Below are 25,943 nucleotides of genomic sequence, written 5' to 3'. Positions count from 1 at the left end.
CTACTTTGAAAGAAGGTAAACTTGAGACAGAAAAGACAGTGCAGAGTGGTCACAGAACTCGTGCACAACGTCAGCAGACGCCTTCCGGTGTGCACCGCCTGCACTTTTGATAGGATCAAGGTAAAACCCGGGCTTTCGGAAGGAGGATGTATAGTATGAGTAAAAAACTCAATGCCTGCAGCCCTATAGAGTGCGATACTCACGTCCACGTAGATGAAGTTCGCTTCCTCTCCCTTGACGCGCCGCAGAGTAAAACCGAAGTCACAGAACTTGAAGTACTTCTTCTTCCGGTGAAGAACGATATCCACCTTCTCAGGGGCCAAGCTGCTTTTAGAATGCACACCTGCAGTAAATCAATGAGAGTTCGACGAGATCATTTTTATGTTAAGTGGACACGGGACTATGTGACACAGGCCATTAGAGATGCTGAAAAGGTTTGCATAGATGCAGCAAGAAAATGCCACCTGTAAACAGTAGATTTACAATATTAGCAAGATTGCCGAATTCGGGCGAGAGACTATATGTCTTGGCATCTGCTATATTTAGTCCCTAAAATTTTTAACACTTCTTAGTTTTCTGTTTTTCTCTATTCCAACATTCCAGGATAAGCAAACTCATCGCGATGTTCATTAAAAGAGCACAGCAACAATTTTTAAGTAGCCATGTAATGGATTCACTAAAGTAGGCTATTGCCTCACAATATCACCACCGCTAAAATTATCAGAATTTATCCGGCACGAGTGCAGCTTCAAGATTCCCTGAAACACTATTTCAAGTAACCATGAAGTGAATCACTACAAGAAAACGTTGCCTCATTAATTAAACACCACAAAATTTTAAGAATCTGTCCAGTATCAGCGGAGTTGCAAAGATTTGTGGCACGCAGCGAACGCATTCTCTCTTCTCTCGTCCCAACAAAAGCACTGGGAGCTAAGCAGAAAGAGATGGTGGGGTCAAATTAAATTTACAAAAAATGCATCATGCGCGCCGTTTGATCTTGAGCACTTTCTTTTATACGAGACTTTTTCACTGTGATCGCGCGCATGCGCAGACAAGTCCTGGCCTCCCATGGCGATCCCTGTAACGACCGAGGGCCTCATGTTCAAATCAGAGATGACCTTCTACATGTGATTTTTGAGCGCCATCCGTGATTTCTTGTTGATAACTTGTTGTGGATTCTAGGCCGCGTGTTGCGCTGTAATAATTAGCTCACGTGTTCTCGGGAGCCCCTAATACCGATCGGCAGCGTTTTCTGACCATGCTCAAAAAATATTGCAGGGCCCCTTTAAGATTTGTCACACGCTGTAATAGCATTCTCTCTTTTCTCGTACCTACAAAAGCGCTGAAAGCTGAGTAGGGAGAAATGACACGGGCAAGAAAATGCGCCACACGTGCCTCATGACTTTGAGCTCTTTTTATCTCTGCTTTTTTCTTCTTCAAATGCGTGGCTTCTCAGTGTGATCGCGCGTGAACGTGTGGACAAGTCGCGGCCTCCCGTGGTGGCCCCAGTAACGATCCATCCCGCCATGCTCAAATCAGCCAATCACTGATATAGGCCTGGGTCATAGGGGTTGTAGGCCTGTAGCGTCATTTGTCAAGAGAAAAGAAAGCGACATTTAGCTGACTATGAGAAATCTAGCATACTGGCTGCGTGCTGTGCTGTATAGTATTAGGCACAAGCTCTATAGAGCCTCGACTGCCGATCGGCCAGTTTTCCGACCATGCTAAAAAAGTGTTGCAGAGTCCTTTTGAGCTTTTTATCAACGCAGAAGTTCGGACGTAGTCAACGAGTTACCATACAATTATAAAATGTTAGGGCACAGGCAAATGGTCTAACTACTATTAGTTCTTGCCCCTATATGACGGTTCCACGTAAAACTGAAAAAATACTGTGAGAGGCTGTTTTTCTATTCATTAAAGGGACACTAAAGAGAAACATTAAATTGATGTTGATTTTCAAATTTTACTTTGTAAAATCCAATATTACCAGTTCCACCATCATAAGTCTCTTAATTCAGGATTTCATTTTTAAAGTAAACGCCAAAACCTTCAGGCATCACGTTGAAGACTTAAAGTATGCTTATCGCATTTTGTCCCCATTGATTCAACGATGTTTTCTCAAACTTGATGTGTTTTGTCTGTGGCGCCTCTGAAGACAATGCACTTAATTTTAACCAAATAGGAACTGTGCAGCTCCTTTTAGACACCGCAAAATTATGTGACGTCACGGCAGATTGTGTGGAAACTTTGAGGTGGGGCTGCCACCCGCTCTTTTTTATTCTTCAGTGATTTTCGCTGCTTAGGTGCAGGACGCTGTGCTGCTAGCCGGGAAGCGGATGATCACATTTAGCGGGTTGAGCGTGCCAGACAGGTAGCAAACGCCGCAGAAATACTGAACTAAATACTGATCCACAGGAGCTCTACAAAACAGCTCCATTTTCCTCTATCTTTGGCGGCAAGCGTGTTGTTTTTGTCATCGTCAAAAAAGTAGCTTACTAATACAAGAAAAAATCGTTTTCCTCTTTTGTATCCCTTTAGGATGTTTAACGTTTTCTAGATATACGTTCAACTGATCGCTAAGTTTTTGTACTTTTCATAATGTTACTCACTCAAAGTTCTCGAAATCACCTTTTAATGAATTGGGGTGCCTAAATATCAGAATGAATGAGCTGTTTGTGAACGTAAGAATTGACTGAATAACGTTCATTTATTTACAATTTTTTAACCCATTCCACATTTATTGTTTTTGTTTTTAGTAGTAATTTGCACCAGAGCAGGTACAAGTAATTAGACAAAATATCATGTAGGCTGTATCTTCATGCCTTCTGTTTCACTGCAGTTTTAAACGGCCACAAAAAAACCACTTCGTGAGTCATTATTGCCATTGCGATTAAAGTACGGTATATTGTTTTCCACCTATGTAAAGCCAAAGTGTAAGAAAAAATATTGAGAAATTGTCGCTAAGGGCATGTGAGATAAACAACGGATTCATCTGGTATACAAAACGTGGATGTCACATAGTAAATTGGTACATGCCGAACCTCATATAGGTAAGTAGGTGGTTTGGGAACTGCATGAAGGAATCTCGAACGTTGGTGGTAATGTAGTTTATTATTTAGAAGAACTACTTCCATATTCATTTTCGTTTATTGGCAATGATAAATTCCATTTTGCATATTCATTCTAAAACTTGCATCTGCAAGACAGGCCACGCGTTCCTATTCTTCTGAAATTCGTTGGGACACCAATACCTAGCGCCCATTTCCCATTATGGCATTGCTCCAAATATGCTTCAGTATCAAGCTCGCCGACTTTGGATCCATAATAGGGGCCTTTCACCAATAAAATTTGTAGAATACTTCTCGAATGAAGTGTGAGATATCAACTAATTAATTATTGATTAGGCATGCCACCGGACAGTGGCACCAGGTTTTGCGATACTGGTATGAGTGAAAAAAGAAACAGCATGTCTGATTGCTCCGTCGTCAAAATCGGCAAAACAGGAAAGTTAAACATCTCTTCCTAGAGATGTTTGTGCATTTGTTGCGGATTATTTCGCCTCAGCGTCGAAGGAATAAATCCTATAACCAAAAAAATATGTTACCACACGAAGAACAACAAGTCGTTTGAAACTTGGAGCACGTTTCTCTGGCAAAAAGAAAGCATGAAAACAACATACATAGGATGAGCGCAAAATAACAACTGTCACAGCTCGGCGCTTTCAACGCTCTGCTAAAATACAAAGAATGACGCACGGAACGCAGAGTTATGCACAAGACGAGTGCGAATGAACAACTCTGAGAATCGTTAATTGCGAGTGAGCAGCGCGGTCTTTCGCAAGTGTGGACGCTGCAACGAGTGAGCCAAGTGACCTTCGTGATCTAAGAACTACGCATACTTTCAGTGAAAGCCCAAGACGTAGAAACCGCCGTCTGGAGAAGCGTGAGCGAGTGACCACGCAACGACATCTAGTGGGCGCCCTCTGGACCTTTGCGCCATCTCGCTATAATAAAAAGAACACACTGAAATTACGGATGTATAAGTGCAGCCAGTCGAAAGGGGTGTATATAAAAAGCACGATGTTACGAAGTTCAGAAACATAGACTTCATGGTTGAGTCTGTTCGCGCCGCTCGCTGCGGAGTTTGAGGAAGTAGGCTCAAATACCAGTCACAAAGCTTTTTCTTCTACTTTGTTTATTTTCAATTTCTAAATATGTATATCCTTTTCTGTCACAAATTATGATTCATTGTATCAATATGCGCAAAATTCACTTGACATGATTCTAAAATCTACAGTTTTACATTCCAAGAAAGAAATTGATGGAATACTTTCTTTTGAGCAAGCTTCAGAATTATACCTAGTATATAACTAAATATATAATTATTCTGCAATCAGTCAATCAGTCAGCTTCTATACTTTCTAAGAACAAAAAAAACTCTCAAGCCCAAAATGTGTGGACAGCTTTTTTTGTTGTGTTCGTTTTGGGTGAATAAAAAAAAGTTTTGCTGATGGTTCTGGAACGCGGCACATCGAATATTCTTCGAACATGGTAGTGTATCCAGCAAAGTTATCTTGTGCAGCAATGCGCAGCGTAACAAAGTCAAGTGACCGCTATATATATATATATATATATATATATATATATATATATATATATATATATATATATATATTTATTTATTTATTTATTTATTTATTTATTTATTTATTTGTTTATTGCCTTGTCATATCTGTGATAGAAATGCGTAAGTGGAGTCATGGTGCACTCAACCATAAAACTCTTTAGTGTTAAAGTCAATAACACCAAACACCCAATTGTACCAACATGGCTACAGAAAGTTTTTCGCGGGCACTTACTGCTCAGTGCTGCACTCTTGCTTGAGGCTGACGGAGCTGTAGCGTTATAGTCGACAACTACCGAGTTGTGCAGGCTGCTTTCCATAAACGAGTCGGTTACACTGAAAGGGCCTGTGGATGATCTTACCTGGGCAGAAAAGTGTTCGCTGTCACTTCTCAATTTACCGAATACCCGATTAAAACATCTTCACGGACAGTGGCACAACAATAACGTTGGTATATAATTTTATTTAGCAAGAGCCGGCAACCTATGGCTCTGCTACTCGGCATAATGCGGCCCTCGCCTACACGTCCGAACACCAAACTTAGTATTACATGTACCAAACTTAGTATTACGTGACGTGAATGAATGACGACGGTATATATCACTGCTGCAAACATGATAATCATGAGATGCGTGTTATGTAACAACACCACTACCTGCATTGACTCATGATGCACTCATGGCCGTTTTTCTAGCTTCACACACGCAGAATTTGTTATTACGAGACGTGAATGGATGACGGAGGTATGTGGCTGGTGCAAACATGACAATAATGAGATGCGTGTCATGTAACAACAATACAACCTGCCACGCTCATGATGTGCTCGCGGCCGTTTCGCTAGCTTCACATATACCCAATTCAGTATTTGTGACGCGAACGGATGACGAAGGTAAATGACATGTCCAATTCTGATAATTATGTCAAGCGAGTCATGTAATAACATGACTACATGGCACACTGACAATGCGCTCACGGCCGTTCCGCTAGCTTCACATATACCAAATTTGGTATTACGGGACGTGAATAGATGACAAAGATAAATGACACACCCGAAATTGATAAATATGACATGTGTGTCACGTTAAACATGACTGTCTGCTACGCTTATAGCGCACTCACGCCTCGTAAACTTGTGCTAATTTTAAGGTGACATATCAACATTCCTCATTCAGGCTTCGCATATCTTCGATTCGCACTGTACTTGGCATCTGTCAACCTTAGCACAGTGGTCTCAACTCACCGAATACTTTGCCTTTGCGCTCTCCCGCTCTGCTGGGTGGACCCCGCCGTGTAAGCTTCGAGGTATTCTTCCATTCACCTCAAAAGGTTTCCGTCTCTATATGCATACAAGTTGATTCCACTGATAGCAATACTCAAGTGTCACGAAAATTTCATTGTTATATCCAATGATTGCTATAAACGTATTCCACAGATTGTCCAAATAGGAGTCAACAGGCTGCTGTGAGCAAACTAAATTATTGGACGGGATATGCCAATAGACCTCAGTGATAAAGATGACAAAGCTGCCGATTTTTCGGACTTGCTTGAATATTCGGACACTTTCACCGGACCTCCACAAGCACCACAGAGCCAGTGTATGACAATGTCTGAAGATTCGAACGCAGTATACCTCTTCGAAATCTCAACCTTTTACTTAACTTGCACGTTTTTACCTACCAACACTTTCACTTCATAGCGTATTTCAAAAATATATTTTGGCGTTATGCAGTAACGTCGCGTGGTGAGCTATTTGGCAAATTAGAAGGGGCGTTGGGATTTATTTATCTGCAGCATGGATTTCTCAGTTTCTTCTTTCATTTGAAGACCTTCCCATTTCATCACGTTTCGGCACGGGCACGCAGTAGCAGAACTTATTGTTACAACCAATAATGTGGCATGCGGGTATTGCCGTAAGCGAGTTATTTCCCCACAGACAACAAACTAAAGTTGAGTGTTCCGTAGCTTCTCATTGTTATAAACAATATAATGTTAAAACTGCCAACATTTCGAAGAGGGGAGGCAAGTGCATTAACGGCGTTTAAAAGACACAACTAGCCCAATTTTTTATATCTGCAGGCACTGGGGAACTTGTACAGCACATACCTTGAGCATCAGTTTCTTGAAACTAGGAGAAGCGTAGCACAGCAATGGCTTCTGGCTTTCGGCGCTGAGGTCAGTCATTTCATCAATCTGCTGGTGCTTGCGTTTGTCCTCGGGGTCTCCAGTGGTGATTCCTTTCTCGGCGTCACTGTGCATAATCTCGAGGATGCTTGGTAAGTTCAACAGCTCCTTCTGGTAAAGCATCTGCCAGTTGAACTGTTCGAAGAACGGGTGCGTTTTCAAATCGAGGTAGTTCTTCGAGCCTAGGCGATCCGCTGGGTTCTTCTTGAGCATTCGGTACGTCATGTCTTTGCCCGGCGTTGTCGCCGAGTTTGGATGGTCCTCTGGACGGGGCCACTTCAGCGCTGACGAGATGATCCGTTCGCGAAGCAATTGCTTAGACTTGCCGCGAAATGGCACCCGGCCCGTAATCAGCTTGTACATGACGATGCCCGCCGACCACCAGTCCGACGCACGCCCTGCGTCCAATGAAGTGTCATCGAGTGGCCATATGCATCGCAATGAGCCACAGTAGAGCTACGAAAGCACCCTGCCTTATCTCACGAACAAAAGGGGGACAAAACGACTATTCGTGAATCTTACGGCATACCGGTCGTGGACAGAATGATTATTCATTTGGATAAGTTTTAAAATTATCTTTTAGGTACCAAGTGCAAGACCTACCATACGGTCTCCTTTTGAGAATTTCCGGAGCCATGTACGGAATGGTGCCCGCAGACTCTCCGTCGTGGAATTCGGAAGCGGTTCTTCGAAAGTAGCCTCTCAGGAAACGCTTGGAGACTGCGCGCAAGCGTCGGTTGAAATATATATTGAGAATCGCGGGGCCAATCGCTTAAATAACAAATTGGCCCTAAGCTCTCTGCATTATTACTCCCAATTTTGAAAGATCGGTGGTAACGCTGCAGCTAAAGGGCACAATATTCAGGAAGTCAAAGCATACACTTACCGCCTTTAAATTGCTATAAAAGTCCTCCAAATATTTATCCGAAGATTTGAACACAAAGATTTTTAGAGATAAAGGCCAGTTTATGACTGTCAAGGAGTGTGGTGGTGGTGTCATCGTTACTTCTGTTTAATAAATAAATATGCACACGAAAATTATTGAATAATATGTTGTGAGTAGCATTTTAGCGGTTCAAACCTTTTTTTTTTTTCCTTTGTGCGCCACAAGGCGCCGAGTTGTGGTTTGTTCTAGGGCTATATGTAAGAGCGTGTACTTTTCACAACGGGTTCCTCCTCCTCTCACCTTGAGATATTCAAGCATAAGCACCTCGGCTATATAACGGCACCATAGGACTGCTGCTGCTGTTTCATTGGTATACGGCGATATGTTGCTAAGCTCGACGTCATTTCTTTGAATCACAGTGGTGGTGGCCTATTTCCAATGAGGTAAGTGAAGAGATAGTCACATTGAAAGTGTATATATGAATAAAGATGTATTATCTTTCAACGACGTCATGCTGGAACGGGGTTATTGCGCTGCAACCTGATGATGCGTTTGCTGTGCGTAACGTTGCATTGTAATATTTACGTGGTTTAGTGAGCGGTTTATCTAAACATAAGGCACCTGAAAGACCGCTCAGTTGTTTTTTTACAGAAAAAGAGGTTTTCCCGCGTGAGTACACCGATATTTTCTCAAAAGCTAAAGACAGGTAAAGTAAAGAAAAATACTCACAGTGACCACAGCAGGCCTTCGCTGTGTCGAAATCGATGACTTTCACTCGGCCTCCAGGCAAAATGAGCATACTAGAAAAGACAGTGTGTGTGCGTTCAACAAACCCTGATGTACCGTCGTAGGGAGTGAATTTGTTGCACAAAGCAAAACAGCAAAGAATACGCGGTGAGCGTGATGACAAACAGCAACACCACAATGCCGTTTTAAGTCTGTGTCTGTGGAAGGACCACATTGTTACCCACGGTCTTAGAAATATATGCACACAGTGATATAAAGGCGCTTCTACATCACATCAGTTGGAATGTGTCTAAGTCGATAAAAATTTCTGCCTAAACATGATTTAGCGACATACATATTCGTTTATTGATCGGGTTTGTACACATGTGCCACAATTAAAGCGCAGCACCTCCGCGCAACAATATACATCGAGGGCCTCTACAACCCGGTCGAGACAACCTTACGGTGCCCGCCGACTCGTAGTGCGCCTCATCGTAAGCGGTACACAGATATCACGGGAGATCGACCTGCGAGAATGAGCAGCCGCTCACTTGGACACCTTCACATCGCGGTGGAGGAACCCGAGCAAGTGCATGTGCTCGAGCGCAAGGATCAATTGTGCCATGATGACGCGCACCGACTCTGTATCCAAGTACTCTTCCTTGGTGACCACGCGCATCAGGTCCAGGCCGGCGATGTACTCCATGACGGTCACGTAAGCCTCCTGCCAAGATGTAAAGCTTGAGCGTTGGCCAGGCGAACGTGTGTTATAGCCTATTTTTCTTGGACGACTTGGTTTCGGTTCCACTTGCGAGTGAAAGCAAATGAAGAAACCGTGTTATCGCCAGAACCAACTGCTGTATCTATAGAGTTACCTGAGCCGGAAAACATCTACAGAAATACCTAGACGTCGGACTAGGAATGTTACTACATTGTGAAATTGGATAAAAACCTTAGCAAACAAAAGACACAGTAAAACAACAGGATAGCTGGCTCAGCATTTTTTCCCATTGTAGAAAAAATATAATACTTTGGTATAAGTCGTTTTCTTTTCACTGTTTTTTTTGTATCAGCTGGTTTTCATCCGTTTTGACAGTTTGAAGACAGCTCCATTTAAGATATATAGCCATGCCTCCAATGTTCATTTATATATCTCGACTCAGACAAAAACAGAGCGCCCTGTATGCCACATTACATCATGGCTAAATTTTGTTTAAACGCGAACTTGTACGTTGTCCACGTCACGCTCGACTGTGACAAAACGTTTGGGTGAGTTTATTGAGCTATAAATGCCTATCAATGTTAATATATAAGCGCTTAACATTTTCTTATATTTCTCACGCTTTCGATATTTCGTGTCAGTATACCTATGCGAAAATATCTGCAGCTGAGCTCACACGGAGATTATGACATTTTACACGCTTGAGTTGCCTCCCTGATCTGTTCATCTATGTCGTGTGTGTCTGCGCTTTGAATGGAATCTGTACAAACTAACAAGTTGTCGACTAGTGTGCACGACTCCCACACAAACTGAAACAGCGTATGATCAAAAGGATTGCGCAAAACAAGGGAAACTGTGGGGCAAACTAGAACAACTGAGGCCGCGAATCGATTAGCGTACGACATGTCTTAATGTCCGCTACCCCCGTGTACAAAAATTAGAGTTTAGGTGGTGATACTGCTGAACTAGTTGCTAATTACTTCTCATATGAGTACGTCTGATATAGTTGACGATATGGTGCACTTATTTACGTGTTAGCAAAAGGGCTTTCATATATTCTGCCAATGTGTTGATCCTGTGATAACCATTACATGCGTGTGCTCAGGTACTTGCCATTACTTTTTATTTGCAAATGAGCTTGACGAATAGATTTCTACAATTCGTTTGCTAGCAATCTTGTGAAAAGCCATATGTGGGCTTCTGAACTGGCCTTGACGCTGAAGCAGCAGTAGTACTTGACGAGAAACGGGTTTCTGATGACCGCCGCGACAACCTTGTCCATGGCGGCCTGCTTCTGGCGGGTGAACCTATCCACGTTCACAAGCTTCACCGTGGCTACGAAGTTGGCAGGGCTGTAGTTGGCTAGGTACACGGCTCTGTGGTAAACGAGATTGGTTCTCGATCATTCATGGATTGAAACAGAATAAGGTTAATGTATACATTGTTTTTTATATCATTGGTATATGCTGTCAAGAAGAGAAGACTGACGGCTGATGCTACCATTTTGTATAATATTGTGTCGCACGTGTGCTTGAACTAACTGTGTTGTACTGTCTACACAAATGATTCAATTCGCTTGTTGCAGGCGAAATCTTGAGGTTCTCAGATGTGCGAGCACGCTGACATGTGATGCGCGGTACTATCTGTTACACATAAGTCAGCAGAACAATTTATCTGATGCTTCATGCATAACAGCATGTCATGTATATACTCTTTAAGTGTCCCTAGATTAGACGCCTCGAGATTTGGTCAACAAAAAAAAACTGCCGACACTTCAGACGCCAAAAAAGCGAACGAGAATTCCGCTGAATGTCTTTAACGCCGCATTTGTGAGAACGTCTTACTGCCATTTTCACAGCTGCAATGGCAGTGTTATTCGAGCGTAAGTCCAAAAAGGCGCAAAAGTTTTGGTTACGTAGAAACTTCGGTGGTATGATTATAGCTAATACGAATGTCGGGATGATACAAATTTTTCTTTGGTTCCACCCACGACCAGTTGGCATGCAATGTAATGGAGTAAGCTTCTTGTGAACCCGTGATGTTTCATGTGAACGTATGCTACCACAATGCTACGGAGAGGTGTTGTCCGCGCTTTCCGGAAGACGCGTCAAGCACGTACCAGCGCGAAAAGAATGAAAGCGCGACCGTTCACACCGTGCTGCTCATTCGTAATATTCACAGTGTAAGAAGAATACTTTTCATACACCGAGACTATTTTCTCTATGCATATACATTTCTTACATAGTATTCAAATAAACTTCCAGTGATGCGCTCATCGAAGCCTCCAAGATTGTGCACGCGAATCTTGGAGACCCATATTTTAAAGGCGTCAGCGCTTGATGCTGTAATTTTACTGCGTTAACACGTGCCTGCCAAGTCGATGCAAACCACGTCCTCGTGCATCAGACATTCTATGAAATATGGAAAAAGACCGAAAAATAAAAGAGGATGGTCTTGATGTTAGAGCTGCATCTGGAAAACTACTTGCCCGAAAAACATGCCTAACATCACGACAACGATATTGACAGAGTTATGAAAGTTTCTGACCAGAATTTATAGCAGAAAATCGCTCCTTAAGCCACTTTTGCTGCTGTACTTTAGTGTGATGTAAAACAACATAAGATTTTAAAGTGGCTACTACTTCTCGAAGATCCCAGACCCCTAGTTGATTAATTACACGTGCACACATGGGTCGTATATTTATTATTGCAGGTTTGATATTTGACGTCTATAACCTTCACTGGAAATCATTGAGAACTCGACATAGCATTAGGCAAGATATAAACTGGGTTAAGATTGAAAATTTGAATTTAATTGAATTTGATTGAATTTTAAGATTGAAAGGCAAGATTGAAAATGGGGCTAACCCAGACAGAGAGTAAAAAGTGAAACGCAAGAACATATATAACATACGAATAGAACGTCTCATGCCGGAGCTAGCCTTTTTATTTGACCAAAAATATACCCCATGCATCAAAACATTGCCAACGGAGAAAAAAAACGAAAAAATAATAATAACACAAATTTGAACTTAGCTGAGGCACCAAACACTAGTGGGTTCTTTTGTGACCCGTTATCTTTGTTACGTTTCAATTGATGTGCTTATTATTTTAATTTTCCAGCCTTTCATTTCCCTGACAAGGCGTTGATGCGGCGTGTATACTTCTTGGTCGAATGAAAAGACGAGCTCAGTCACGAGGTATTCTATTCGTATGGTTTATGTGTTCCTGTGTTTCAACAATAATTCTGCTGAAAGTCAGTGCCGTGCTTAGCCCATTTTTACTCTATCTCTCGGTTTTCGCTCTTTTTGCCCCAATGAATTAATCAGAACTGTTTATGGTATTAATCCTGCTTTTTCTGATTATCGGAATATCGGATGATACGAATATTTTTTGTGATGCTGCGACATTTGTATCGCTGAGGTTTTGCTGCATTTTGTTTTCATATTTCGCTTGATGGACAATACACTTAGATACAGCAACTAACGCAAAGCTCTAGCGGTGATCCCGAACGTGATTGCATTTCAGCAGTAGTAAAATAAAATCAAAAAGGCTGATGTATTTCAGCTTGAATTGCATAATAAAACATTTAGGGTATTTAACATTAGTATGAAGCCCTTAACTGTGTTGTGTGTAATAAGTATTTCTACGAAATGTTTAAAAAATCCTTCAATTCAATCAATGACCACCGCTGGCATTGGTATTAAGTCTACTGACCTCAATGTTACCACCTCGGCAGTCTAGTTTCAATCTTGCAAAAGTGCGGAAATTCCCATGCAGCCCCGCCGTGGTGGTCTAGTGGCGAAGGTAATTGGCTGCTGACCCGCAGGTAACGGGATCGAATCCCGGCTGTAGCGGCTGCATTTGCGATTGAGGCGGAAATGCTGTAGATCCGTGTGCTCAGATTTAGGTGGACGTTAAAGAAACCCAGGTGGTCTAAATTTCTGGTTCCCTTCATTACGGCGTCTCTCATATACATATGGTGGTTTTGGGACGTTAAATCCCACATAACAATCAATCAATCAATTGACATGCAGATTGGTTTCAGTGCCCGCTATGGATGCTACTAGAAAAAAAACAGTGTTGGTGTGCTTGGACGCACTATTCATGGCGTCCAAACAGAGGAGAAGAAGCCGACTGTGTTGCATCAAGACGTACCCAAAGCCGCCTGCGCCGAGCATCTTCAGGTTTTGGAAGTCGCGTATCCGTGGCATAAACATGGCGAATGGAAGCGGTTGAGGCGGATTCATCTGCAAAGTGTAAAATACGCGCAAAAATTATCACATGAATTGCTTAGAAAGTACCACATATTATATAGCGATGACCAATTATTTACTCTGTGAAGGCGTGTTGCACCTAAGGCAAATTACAATGAACAGACGCATCCTACTAAACTGTCATCTCGCCTAACTTTTTAACATATACCTGTGTTGCCCATGTTGCTTTTATGGAAGTTTCATGTATTCTAAGCGAATAATTAAATCAAGCAATTACCATAACACGCAGGCAATGCAAAGTGCTCACTTGTTCGTGCTCTTTCAGTTTCTCCAGTCCTTGTAATGAAAATAGGTTGATTATTCATAGATCCCTCGCATTAAAACATTAAAGGGAATAGGCATCCTACATGAGTAAACGACAGATCCGAACAATTTTAAATGCATTCAGGTTGCGTACCGCTTCTCTTCAAGGGTCCGTAACAACTTTTTTCTTGTGGTTACATTTTCTCTCCATCATCGTCAGTGGCTCACATGTTTCCCTGTCTTTTTTATCGCCAGTTTTGGCTCTTGTGACGAGTGATAATAGTAAACGTGAAGCAAGTAATCTCTGTAATGTTTCTCGAGATCATTTATTATGCCTGCCACCCAATTGAAATTAAACTATAATCTTAGATTATAGAGGCATATTAGCCCGTTAAAAGGTTTGCCACACGCTTTTAAGGCAAACGCAAGAAGGGCCTCAGCAGACGATGGCCTAGGAAATGCGGCGTGTGCTTCGGAGTGCAGACGCACTTGAAAGGACCCAGCATTACTTCGTCGCCATAACCGTCCAGATAAAACATCCATATGTGCTGCTACGTAAGCGCTCGCATTGTCTTAGAGACGCACACTTCGGCAATGTGTGCAGCTATGGCACTCGCATTGCCTTACAGGCGCGCTGTAAGTACTTCGCTAAAGTCCGCACATCTTCAGAAAAAGACGTACAAAGACAAGTGTGCTCGCACGAGGTGTTCAAACAACGCATTTATTTGCCAAACAAATGATTGCATTTCCACGTTCAGTCTGATTTGACTTACGCGTGTGCAGCAAGCCTTTCGCCTTCGTGTATTAAAAGGCCCACCACCTTACTTTTTTCGTTCAAGGCATAGAGATTGTCTTGTCAATCGGACACGAAGGGGGATGTAATATTCTTTGAAATCTGCTACTGCTGTGCTCAGCGAATATAATTGGCTTTATTTATTTCACAGGGACTGGTACGTTTAGTATTATATTACTGAATGACTCAATCGTTCTATTTGGGCTTGTGGTTGATCTTATTTTGCTCTACGCAGCGATTCTTTCTAAGCAGTACTCTGCGGTGTTTCCTCGCCGAATCCTTTTTTGGATTCCGCGAAACATCAGTCAGTATTTTCGATCAGAACAATTATAGGACGCTTACCCGTTGAAGCTTGTAGACGATTGCGTCACCGATGGCCATCCAGTCTGAGACGGGGACTTCGGCAATCCTCTCCAAGGATGACGCAACCTCGGCCACGATGATAATCAGCTTGCGTACGCTGATGCCGAGTTCTTTCGCAACTTCCGTGCTTTTCTTTATGCACTGCGTGAGAAGCAAGGTCGAGGATCGAGGGTTTTTGTCAGCAAGATTTGATGAACGTGTACTGTGCCTCACAATTAAATAAACAAAGACTACCAAACAGAGGCACTCTGCATTGCATGCTAATCATGACGTACCTGTCTGCATGAACAATTGAACGCTAATATCTGTTCTTTTTCTATACTCTCAAGCCCTACAGAACTAAGTTGTCAAGTACTGTAGAAATAATTGGTAATGTTTTTCATGGAAAACCACGATAATATTACGAGGCATGCAGTCGTGGCAGAACGCTTATTTTGACCACTAATATTGAACATGCACCTAAAATTATACACACGAATATTCTTTGTCACAATGGCCCGATTTTAATGCGCCCACCTCTGTAGCTATTGGTACCCACTCCCTCATGCTCTATTATGATTAAAACAACTAAGGAGTAATAACATAGCCGTACGCCCACTACGTAGAATCAACATTAGCTTTTTGATGTGAATTTGCCAACATTAAAATCATTTTAAACATGTGAAATAGAGATAAAATCTATAGATTAGCGTTTCTCTCGAATAGTTCTTAAAGCTTTATTAGCACAAACGATGATTACACCAAGTTTGTAGACATGCATACAATCCTAATGGCAGACATATCGGCAAATCACGCCAGCTACGACAAGGCGTACTTCCCGGACAAAAGCATTGAAAATTCCCTATAACTTTTGCTCTTGGACCAAACGAAACGTCCTGTTTCAAGCGTAGTTTACTCTGACCCCATCTCTAAAAAATTACCGCAGCTGCGCAGTGGAAGGAGAAAAACTGGAGAAACAGTGCAGATGGTAGTCTTGCCTTTCTTGTCATCCTCACTTCTATTACTCGTTCCTTGCTATCATCATCATCGCCAGAACGACTATGTGCACTGCAGGACAAAAGCCTCTCTCAAGTTCTGCCAGTCAAATCGGTCCTGTGCTTGATGCTGCCAATTCATACCTGCAAACTCCTTAATCTTATCTGTCCGCCTAACTTTCTGTCTCCCCCTAACCCGATTGCCTCTGGGAGTGCAGTCAGTTGCCCCTTATGACCAGTGGTTATCCCGCTTACGCGCTACATGCCCAACTCATCTGCATTTCTTCTTGATTTGAACTATGATGTCATAAACCCCAAGTATAATCGCTAACAAATATAATCGCTAACAGAATTAAGACAACATTACAATTCAATCAAGCAACAGAATAAGCACGATTTCTAACAGGCTGCTCAACAATCGACCACATTCATACTATCAACCACGCATTAGAAAAATGCTCAGAATACAACCAACCACCATATTTAGCCTTTATAGATAACGAGAATGCGTTTGATTCAGTAGAAATATCAGCAGTTACGCAGACGCTGCGAAATCAGGGCGTCGACGAAGCAAATATAAACATCTTGGAATAAATCTACAAGGGATCAATTGCCACTATAGTGCTCCATGAAAAAGCAACAAAATACCAATGAAGAACGGCGTAAGGCAGGGAGATAAATCCTCACCAATGCTGTTTACCGCGTGCTTACAAAGGTTATTGGAGGCCTACAGTGAAAAGTGTCAAAAATAAGAGTTAATGGAGTTGTTAACCTGCGCTTTGCCGATGACATTTCATTGCTGAGTAACTCAGAGAAAAATTGCAACTCATGATTATGAAGTTAGACAAGGAGAGCAGAAAAGTAGGTCATAAAATTATTCTCCAGAAAACGAAAGCAATGCACAACAACCTCGGAAGAGAACAGCGCTTCAAGATAGGTGATTGTGCACTTGAAGTTTTAAAAGACTATGTGTTCTTAGGACAGGTAATAACCTTGGAGCCGAACCACGAGACCGAAGTAAATAAAGGAATAAGAATGGGGTGGAGCCCATTTGGCAAGCACTCTGAAATCATGACAGGTAGATAGCCACTATCACTCAAGAGGAAGGTATATAACAGCTGCATCTTGCCGGTGCTTAGCTATGGAGCAGAAACCTGTAGACTTACAAGAAGGGTTAAGCTTAATTTCAAAATGGCGCAGCGAGCGATGGAAAGGAAAATGATAGATGTAACCTTAATACACGAGAAGAAAGCAGAGGGGATCAAGGAACAAACCGGGGTTGAGGATATCATAGTAGAAATCAAGAAGAGGAAATGGACATGAGCCGGGCATGTAGCGCGTAGACAGGATAACCGCTGGTCATTGAGGGTAACTAACTGGATTCCCAGAGAAGGCAAGCGGGTTAGGTGAAGACAGGAGGTTAGGTGGGCAGATAAGATTAAGAAGTTGGCGGGTATAAATTGACAGCAGCAGGCACAGGACCGAGTTAACTAGCGGAACATGGGAGAGGAATTTGTTCAGCAGGGCACGTAGTCAACCTTATGATGATGATGATGATCCTTAGGTAAGTACCGGCAAGATGAAGCTGTTACATACCTCCCTCTTGATGGATACTGGCAATCTACTAGTCATGAGTTGAGAGTGCTTGCCAAATGTGTACCACCCCATTTTTATTCTTCTAGTCACTTCAATCTCGTGGTTCGGTCCCACGGTTATTACCCGTCGTAAGTAGACGTAGTCTTTTACAACTTCAAGTGCACTATTACCCTTCTCAAAGCACTGTTCTCATCTGAGGTTGTGTATTGCATTAGTTTTCTTCAGAATAAATTTAAGACCTACTTTTCAGCTCTGCTTGTCTAAATAAGTAATCATGAGTTCCAATTCTTCCCCTGAGTTACTCAGGAATGCAATTTCATCGGCGAAGCGCAAGTTATAAAGATACTCTTCATTACCTCTTATCCCTACCTCTCTATAGTATACCGTAAAAGACTATGCTCTGCATTACCCTTTTTTCTCCTCATTTTTTCTTCTCTCACACTAAATTATTTTTGTCACCCTGCTATACTTCACTATATACGACTATGTATTCGTTTGCCCTCTCCTTCTATCTCCTCACACTTAGTTTTGTTACCACTCCCTCATTATACCACGCTATCTATGTCTACGCACTGCTTTAACCTCTCCCCTCCTTTCTCCCATTACATTCCCTTGCTGGTCTACTATATATTACTTTGTTATGCTTTGCTTATCGCTATTTTTGTTTCCAACTCTGTTTCTCTTTCTTTCTCTCTGACTCTATTATTTTCTTCTTCTATCGCCCTTAACTACGCAATCGCCTCGTTCTTTCAATTATTTGTGCGGCACCACTGTTCCAAGTGGTTGCGAGGCGACAAGCGTTAGTGAACTATGTACGGACAAATGAAACACCTCCGCGGCTAAAACCATGCTAACAAACCACCGACAAAAGTCAAGAGCTTTGCGTGGACTGTTGGCCGGAAGCATTTTATAATTTCAAACTGCAATGAAGACATGACTGTTTTCACACTTAATACCCATGCTTGCCTGTGTGCCTAGTTTGAAAACCTCTTCGCTTCCGAAAGAAAAGAACAACGTGTCAAAACGACAGAAAAATTTGCTCAGTTTGTGCTTCTCTAAATAAAACAGTACCAATATTTCCATGAAATGTGATTTCTTTTTTATTTTTTTAATTGTGCACAATGATACCTTATGCGCGGTGTCAGAGGCGGTATTGAAATGAAAGGCGAGGCAGAGGAAGAGGAAGAATAAACTCTATTGAAGAAAGTGTGGCCAAGTTGGGCCATCTCAGGTCGAAAAACCCAACAGTGAATAAAGTCAATTCGGTTCAGCCTGTAACCATTTCTCTTGATGGCGACCGTAATCATCATTGATGATCGTGTTAGAAAAATTAATGACGACTGTACTCGTCAACAGTCGTGAAAACGTCAAGATCGTGCTTGCCGCACTAAACATTTATGCGATGATAAATGCTGCTGCTGCAGTTGAATGAACAAACCAAAACAGAGAGCAAGCTTTTCTTAGACAAGAAAAAGAAAGAAACTGCAGGTAAGTTATGAGACCAGAGTGTAGAAAGCAGAGGTCAATTATGGTGAATCGCATCGCTTCTCGCTGCATCATCGCAAAAAGAAAGGATGCTCAACAAGTAACTAAAGAAATTGAACTGCTGTCGTGTTCCGGAATTATAATTTACTCTTTTACAAAAATATGCACTTCTAGGCCCACGTTGCCAAACTAGAGAGCGTATACCATTTGAATTACTAGTCAATCATTCACATCTCGTAAAATTTTAACTACACGCTGAACTGTCGAGCTTGCGCAATAATATTTCTCTGTTATCTGCTACAAATTTAGATGAATGAACCGATATAGGCAATATTTGCACAGGTCGCAAAACGGGTAGCTAACATTATAGTTCACTAGATACGTCGGCGGAACAAGGCATGGCTTACCATGGTATGGAGGCCGACCAAATTCTCGACCATATCGCGGATGTCCTGGTACGTGATGACGTGCCTGTTGAGCCTTAGCTGACACTCTTGCGCGTGGAGAACTACCTCATCCCGGCAGAAATGCAACAGTGGCTCGCGCATCAGTGACACCTTGCTCTCGCGCTTGATGAAGAAGTCCAGCAGAAGCGAGGCAGTCCTTGGAATCTGAAAAGCAAGCAGATGCATACTTCAATGTGAGGGCAGAAACCTTTCCCGTGTGGCTTTTTTGACGGGGTCACATGCTCGACAATACCTAGAGCTGTGCATATTCGTTCGTCATGCGTATCAACACTTTTGCTGTACTTGATCTAATATGCATGTGCAAAAGAAAAGATTTCAACCTTATCCAACGATCTGATCATGCTTTTGGTGCTTTCTCAGCGCAGGTTCAGCTTTCTTCCGACTTTTCTTGCTTCGATAGTACTTGCGATATTCTGTTTCGTTTTTTTTTTCGTTCTATTGCGTCGTTGTCTTCAGTTCCGGTTGCTTCTTTGCCCCACGTACCTTTTCTCGCTCCTCCAAGCGTGAGCAGCTACGGCTTGATCTCGATGCTTTATAAAAAGCAGGCCACTTGAAAACCGTCGAGGACGTCAGGTTATTTCCAGAAGAGATAAACCGCAGAATCTAAATCAGCTGATTTTCTGAAGTTTGTAAAAGCTCACAATAATATTCGTTCATTGCGGCGCCTACTCTCGAAGTTACATCTTGATCATCTCTTCTCGGCCTCAAACGACAATTCCGGTTGGAAGTGCATGTGGTATTACTTCTTTTTACTGGTAAAAGTCATTGAACTCTCCCTACTCCGCCTCTAAAAAAGGCGTGTGCCTCCAGTACTTAGATTCGTTGCCCTTAAACAACATGCACTACATTTTTTAAGGCGTTGTGTTCCAGCAGAGAATCAGATGTAATATAATACCTCAAGAGAGGATTAATCAGCGAACTGTGCAACAGCTGTCCAACCTAGCAACTCCCCTCCCTCTTATTACTCTCCCCGCCCATATATATTCAACAATTAGGTTTGCATTCTGCAGTACTACTTGACAAGAGTTCTGGGTAGCAGCTAACTTTCATATGGCAACGCGTAAAATAAGAAAAGCTCCACCAATCTGATGACTGTTTCTGAAGCTCTGATGAACGAAAAACACCTAGGCTTTGTTGTAGATGGCAATATACTATTATGCCGATATCCCATTTTGTTTCACCACTTTGGGGTTCAGCACTACCAAAGCTACAGTGTTTCAGTACGCCGCTTACTTTAGCGGCGAAACATAGTCTTCCTTGGGCAGAAACAAAAAAAAAAGAGAAAAGGAGCGTTGCAGCGGGAGGTGCGAAGGAAAGTGTCGACGAAGAAACAGATATACGAGAGCCACGAACAGCGTTAGAGAGAAGCAGCCTCAAAGGGAAGTTATCCGCCGGCATGATATTCTATGTTCAGATGAGCGATAAATTCACGTTTCTTCAAGTGTCCGGTGTAGTTGCTTGTTTAATAGCTTCACTACGTTTTAAGTTATTAAAATTGCTATAATAAGTGCAATTCGGTGAGTGGACGCCGTGAATACGGTGAGCAGACCACACGACGTGAATGAATACATTTGAAGGGGCTAAGCGCCTTTCCTATTTGCTGAGGGGCCTGCAGCCTTCACAGTGCTAAAGGGAACTTCTGAAACAGAATATATTGAACACATAGCATTTTTCTCATCATGAAATTAAACTGTGCTTCTCTACAACGTGCAGTAGCTTGTACTCACGACCTTCATTCAATGATTTTATAAAATATAGAGGTTAAGTATATCAAGCTAAAGAGCATCGTTAAAAAGTGAAATTCCTCACCCTGGGGTTAAGCGACCCGAGCACCTTCGCCGACCCTTTCCTCCTGTTGATATCTGGAATATCAAGAAAAATATGCGAAGGAGCTACTCACACAATCTCCAAACTTTGCTGTGAAGAAAAAAGCAGTAAACCCTCTTTTTGAGCACCTAGTGATTCGTGTGAAGCGTACCTTAAGTACAAGTGAATGTGCAACCGTCCCGAAAACATGAAGAGCTATCTTTCGCACTGGACTTATTTTGCCAGACACGCGTTCCATAGTACGTGGTCTGTAATTGTTAGTGAGCGCGATTGGTTCTTCGATTTCATTACATGGCCCCTATTTGGTATTGAAGGTGACCTGGTGGGCTTCTGGACTTGTGCATCCGGAACAGAGCTAGGGCAGCCGGGTCTCCCACTTTTTGCAGCTTACAATTAAGCTTTTGGAGTTTTTAGGGGAAAGTATGAGTTGGCCATCGTAAAAATGTGTTTCTCTTTGATGTTTTCTGCCCACATTCTGAGCAATCTGGTTTAAATTTGTCTGTGGTAATATTGTGTCATCTGACTAGATTTGGGAGGGTAATGACTTCGAGTTTCCATCTAACCTCTTAAGCTTTACAAATGCTTTAGGGTACCTCAATAATTAGGCATCTGACTCTCTTGCACACTTTCTCCACCCGTTTTACACTGTGCACGTATGAGGACTTGCATACAGGTGTACCGCGATGCATACCAGAATGGAATATTTAGGCTTATATTATCACCTTCAACTTCTTTATTTTCTGTTTATTAAAAAGGCTAGGTAGCGAAACTATACCTTTTCTTCTGGTGGAGAAATAGGGGAGGAGGACGGTGTTTGGCTAAGAAGAGCCTTTATAAGTTCTCATGAAACTTTAAAACAGCTGTTCTACTTATCAGCAATGGGACCAATAATCTTACGACGTTGGTGACACATGTATAGTGTCCTTTCAATAAATCAGTTCATGGATAATAATGTCGATTCACAAAAAAAAAGGAAACAAAGAAAGTGCTCAAACATCATACCTGCGGTTATCACACTTGTGAATTAAGGTGATTATAACAAATCTGAGCTGTCATCTTTAGCAACCAACACTATGATTACGTCGTATACTGTCGAAAATATTACAGCCGCTCCGATTCTGAATCATCTCGCTTATCATCACGAGTCGGTTTTGCGTGCCGTTCGAGAAACGTCATCTTCATACACAAAGGTGCCCCCAGGATCGGTTGCGGAAAATCAGCTCCGTGCAAAAAGCGATGTCACCGCGCTATTAAGAGCATCCTAAAAAAATTGGTGTGGACATGCAAGAGCAGACAAGAGTGTACCAAGCGGCCAACTGGTTAATGAACCAGGGTGATCTCCTCTCGCCAGGCCACCTTGAAAGAGGGCGCGTGCGCCGTGCGGTAGCCTACGATAAAGAGTCCCTTGCTTGATAGCGTGTCACGTGGTCATGTCCTTACGAGAGCGCGATCTAGAACAAAGAGCAAGCAGCTCCTGCCGCATTTGTGCGCAGTGTACGCAACGTTCCCTGCACTCGAGATGCACGGCTTAGACAACGTCGTTTTTAAAGATGATAGTCTTTCTTGGGGACTTTCGACGAAAAAAATTTTGGTCCTTCTGTCTGTCTGTACTTTTGTCTGTTTGTCAGCCCTAACGATATCTCAAACGGAACTAAACGGCCAACCACATCCGGAGTGCCCACCAACATATCTCAAGGTTTACCGTTCATTGTTGTGCGATTGTCAATTAAAAACAATTATTGCGCATATCTGAGGCGCCATAACAACACGTCGATGTTTTGTATGTCTGCCTTTATGCTAGAAGAGGCACACAAAAGTAACTTTAAGGACTGTAGTGTTTATCACGCTGCGCTGAAGTGCAACGCGATGCTCAAAAAGTTAAGTGTTTGCAACGCTTTGCTACGACGACATGGTGGTGGTACCTGCCCGTCGCTTTGCGTTCAACACCTTATCACCTCCGAGACAGGCGTGGATCTTTCTCCGCGGACACGCATGCCCTTGTTTTCCAAGATAACTGCCAGATGGCGCTCGCGTCTAACGTGCCTCAATGCGCTCGTTCACCTCCGCTACAAGCTAGAGGCACTCTTTCGTAGCGCCTCCAGAATACCATTCACCAATTTTCTTGCGCAGAACATCAAATAAACGTTTCGTTCACTCTCTCCAGACGCAAGACTATCGTCTTTCGTGTATGTTTTCAGGGTAACATGGAGATTCGGGGCCACTTTTTTTAGTGCAAAAACCTTGTTTAAAAGGTTTTCACAGTCTTTGTACTACCGAATAAAACGTTCGTGTTAACTGACGTAACGTAATGGAATTCAAACTAGTGAAAGTCTGATTTGTGTAAGCACTGATAAGAAGCTACATTGAGATAATGATCTTCAACGCAGTGATGAACAGTTGTATACTCTCCATGACGACGTATAATGAAAACGTATAACGTTTGCTGTTGAGCGATAAGTTAGTGCCACTACGACAACGAATACATTTGCCCCGCCGTGGTTGGCTAGTGGCTAAGGTACTCGGCTGCTAACCCTCAGGTCACGGATCGAATCCCGGCTCCGGCAGCAGCATTACCAATGGAGGCGGAAATATTGTAGGCCCATGTGCTCAGATTTGGGTGCACGTTCAAGAACCCCAGGTGATCAAAATTTCTGGAGCCCTTCACTACGGCGTCTCTCATAATCATATGGTGGTTTTTGGACGTTACACCGCACATATCAATTATTCAATTAACAATGGATACAGTTACATCATGACATGAAAAGTACCTGCAGCAGGATTCGCGGTGGCCGGCTGGGCAGCGGACGGTGGGGCAGCGGACGGCGGAGCAGTGGCCGGTGGGGCAGCGGCCGGTGGGGGAGCGGCTGCCATCTCACTTGATCTGCTTGTCCTCGGACAGTTAGGAAAGGGCGAATGCAGGTACTATGCCGGAGACGGCGCAGAATACTGGAGGTTGCACGCACTCTGGCCAGACTACAGCAAAGTCGCGGGGGTTTCAGAAGTGAAACTGCGGCGACGTGCGGCTAGAGTGCGCGAGACCGCTCCTGTCGTCTTCTTCTTCTTCTTTTACCTCGAGTGCATGTGCAGGCATGCCACGTGCAAACATTCATTTCTTGATAATATTCATGAATACCACTACAACGGCATTATTCAACCACGAGAGATCGGAAATGAATTGGGTGGCTATATATTACAATAACAAAAGCTAACTGAAAATAAAGAAAGTTGACGGAGGCGAAGAGAAAAGCACAGTGCATTCATTCTTTATTTATATTTAAGGAATTCACTTTGTTGTTTACTCGTTGCTAAACGTTTATATTGTATAAACGTCTCATCAGTGATTTTATAGTCATTAAACGTAAAGAGAAGAAAATATAAGCCCAGGGCAAGTTCGTGATTCTTTCATGACTCTTAACGATGAGGTTGACGCTGCTTGGAATATTGGCACCTATTCACACAGGCGAATAGGCCGAGAGTCAGGCGGATCATGCGTACTGAATTTATTGTTTATATCAAGTAGGAACTAAAATAATTTAGGGATTAACTTTTTATTGTAACGTTAATGATGAATGATTGAAGTTTTGCATTGCACAATATTGTGTAACCTCCCAGTGACCCAAGCCTTTTGACTAGGAAGGTTGAATAAAAAATTGTTAGCAGTTTATACACGTACCAAATCTATTGGAGTAGCATATAAACGTTTCGACAATTTTGAAAATATTCCTGTCTGAGTGTCCCAACGCAGAGCCCCCAAACGATAGCAGAACAGCCTATGTAACTGGTAGACCAGATTGCCGTAATATAATTTCGATACTTCGTTTTTTATGTAAGGAAAAACGGTGACAGCTCAAGAAGCAGTGTTCGACAGTTTCAAGTTTATTACAATGGGATCAAAAACAGGAGGATTCCAAGCCCGCTCTGTGCATGTAAAATTTTACATTTTGCATTCTACGCATTCTGGTTATTACAACTACAGCCCATCTTACTACACCCCATTTCATGCTCCAAGAGAACTGTAGGTGCAGAAAGTCCGGTGATGAATCGAGAATTGGAGCAAGCACAGAAAATGCATACTCTAATAGCCTTGTCGCAGCAACAAACGCCATCACTGGAACGAGAGAGAGAACTGGACCTGCCAGAGAATCTTTTGCCTGAGAGTAGGAAAATTCATTCAATACAATTCCTTTGTGTCCTGGCACCCGAAATAATCGCACATATTGCAGATTATGAGAAAGAAGTATTCATATTTTTCTATTCACAATATTCTTAGAATATCTAAATCTGTTGAAGCAGTTGTGCCGAACACAAAGACAAGGAACCTGTAACTATAGCCACAAATGTTGTTGTTAAAGAAAATCTACGTTGGGGTAGTATAACAGCTAATAACTCGGCCAAAAAAATTTAGGTGTAAGCAGGTATCCCAACAGAAAACGACCAGTCTAGTTGTGCGGACAAAATTCCCACCCCGGCCTTTTCTTCCCACTGTGAAGCAATTGTTGCTATCACAACCGTAGGGGCAATTTTATTTAGGTGCTCCTGAAAAATGCCTTTGAGACGATAAATATGTAAAAATTTCGCATTGTTATGGAATATATCGTCATATGATATGGCTAGTTCACTCAACCTGCCACACATAATCACTATATCATAAAGCCTTATCTCTGATGGTTCCAATAGCTGCTGAGTAAATGTTACCTGCGGGCTGCGAAGTGAGTTTATGTTAAATTAAAAAACACAGCTGGATCACTGATAAATATACATTCTTCTCCTCTTATAAGCGAT

General features: G+C 42.5%; 1 protein-coding gene across 1 annotated transcript; it reads right to left on the bottom strand.

Moving 5' to 3' along the window:
* LOC142775285 (uncharacterized) lies at positions 1-24,032 on the bottom strand. The gene is made up of 14 exons (XM_075876620.1): positions 23,930-24,032; positions 21,144-21,196; positions 19,275-19,478; positions 14,792-14,953; positions 13,295-13,386; positions 10,354-10,513; positions 9,326-9,331; positions 8,968-9,140; positions 8,420-8,490; positions 7,408-7,524; positions 6,727-7,202; positions 4,859-4,985; positions 204-343; positions 1-132 (listed from the first exon to the last, which is right to left on the bottom strand). Exons 1-14 carry the CDS (start codon positions 24,030-24,032, stop codon positions 1-3), a joined length of 2,016 nt encoding a protein of 671 aa, XP_075732735.1.
* Between the last annotated feature and the right edge of the window lie 1,911 nt (positions 24,033-25,943).

The sequence above is a fragment of the Rhipicephalus microplus genome, chromosome X, assembly GCF_043290135.1.
Source record: "Rhipicephalus microplus isolate Deutch F79 chromosome X, USDA_Rmic, whole genome shotgun sequence".
Classification (NCBI taxonomy): domain Eukaryota; kingdom Metazoa; phylum Arthropoda; class Arachnida; order Ixodida; family Ixodidae; genus Rhipicephalus; species Rhipicephalus microplus.
Note: the sequence above shows the minus strand (reverse complement) of the source record. Positions and strands in the feature narration are given on the sequence as shown.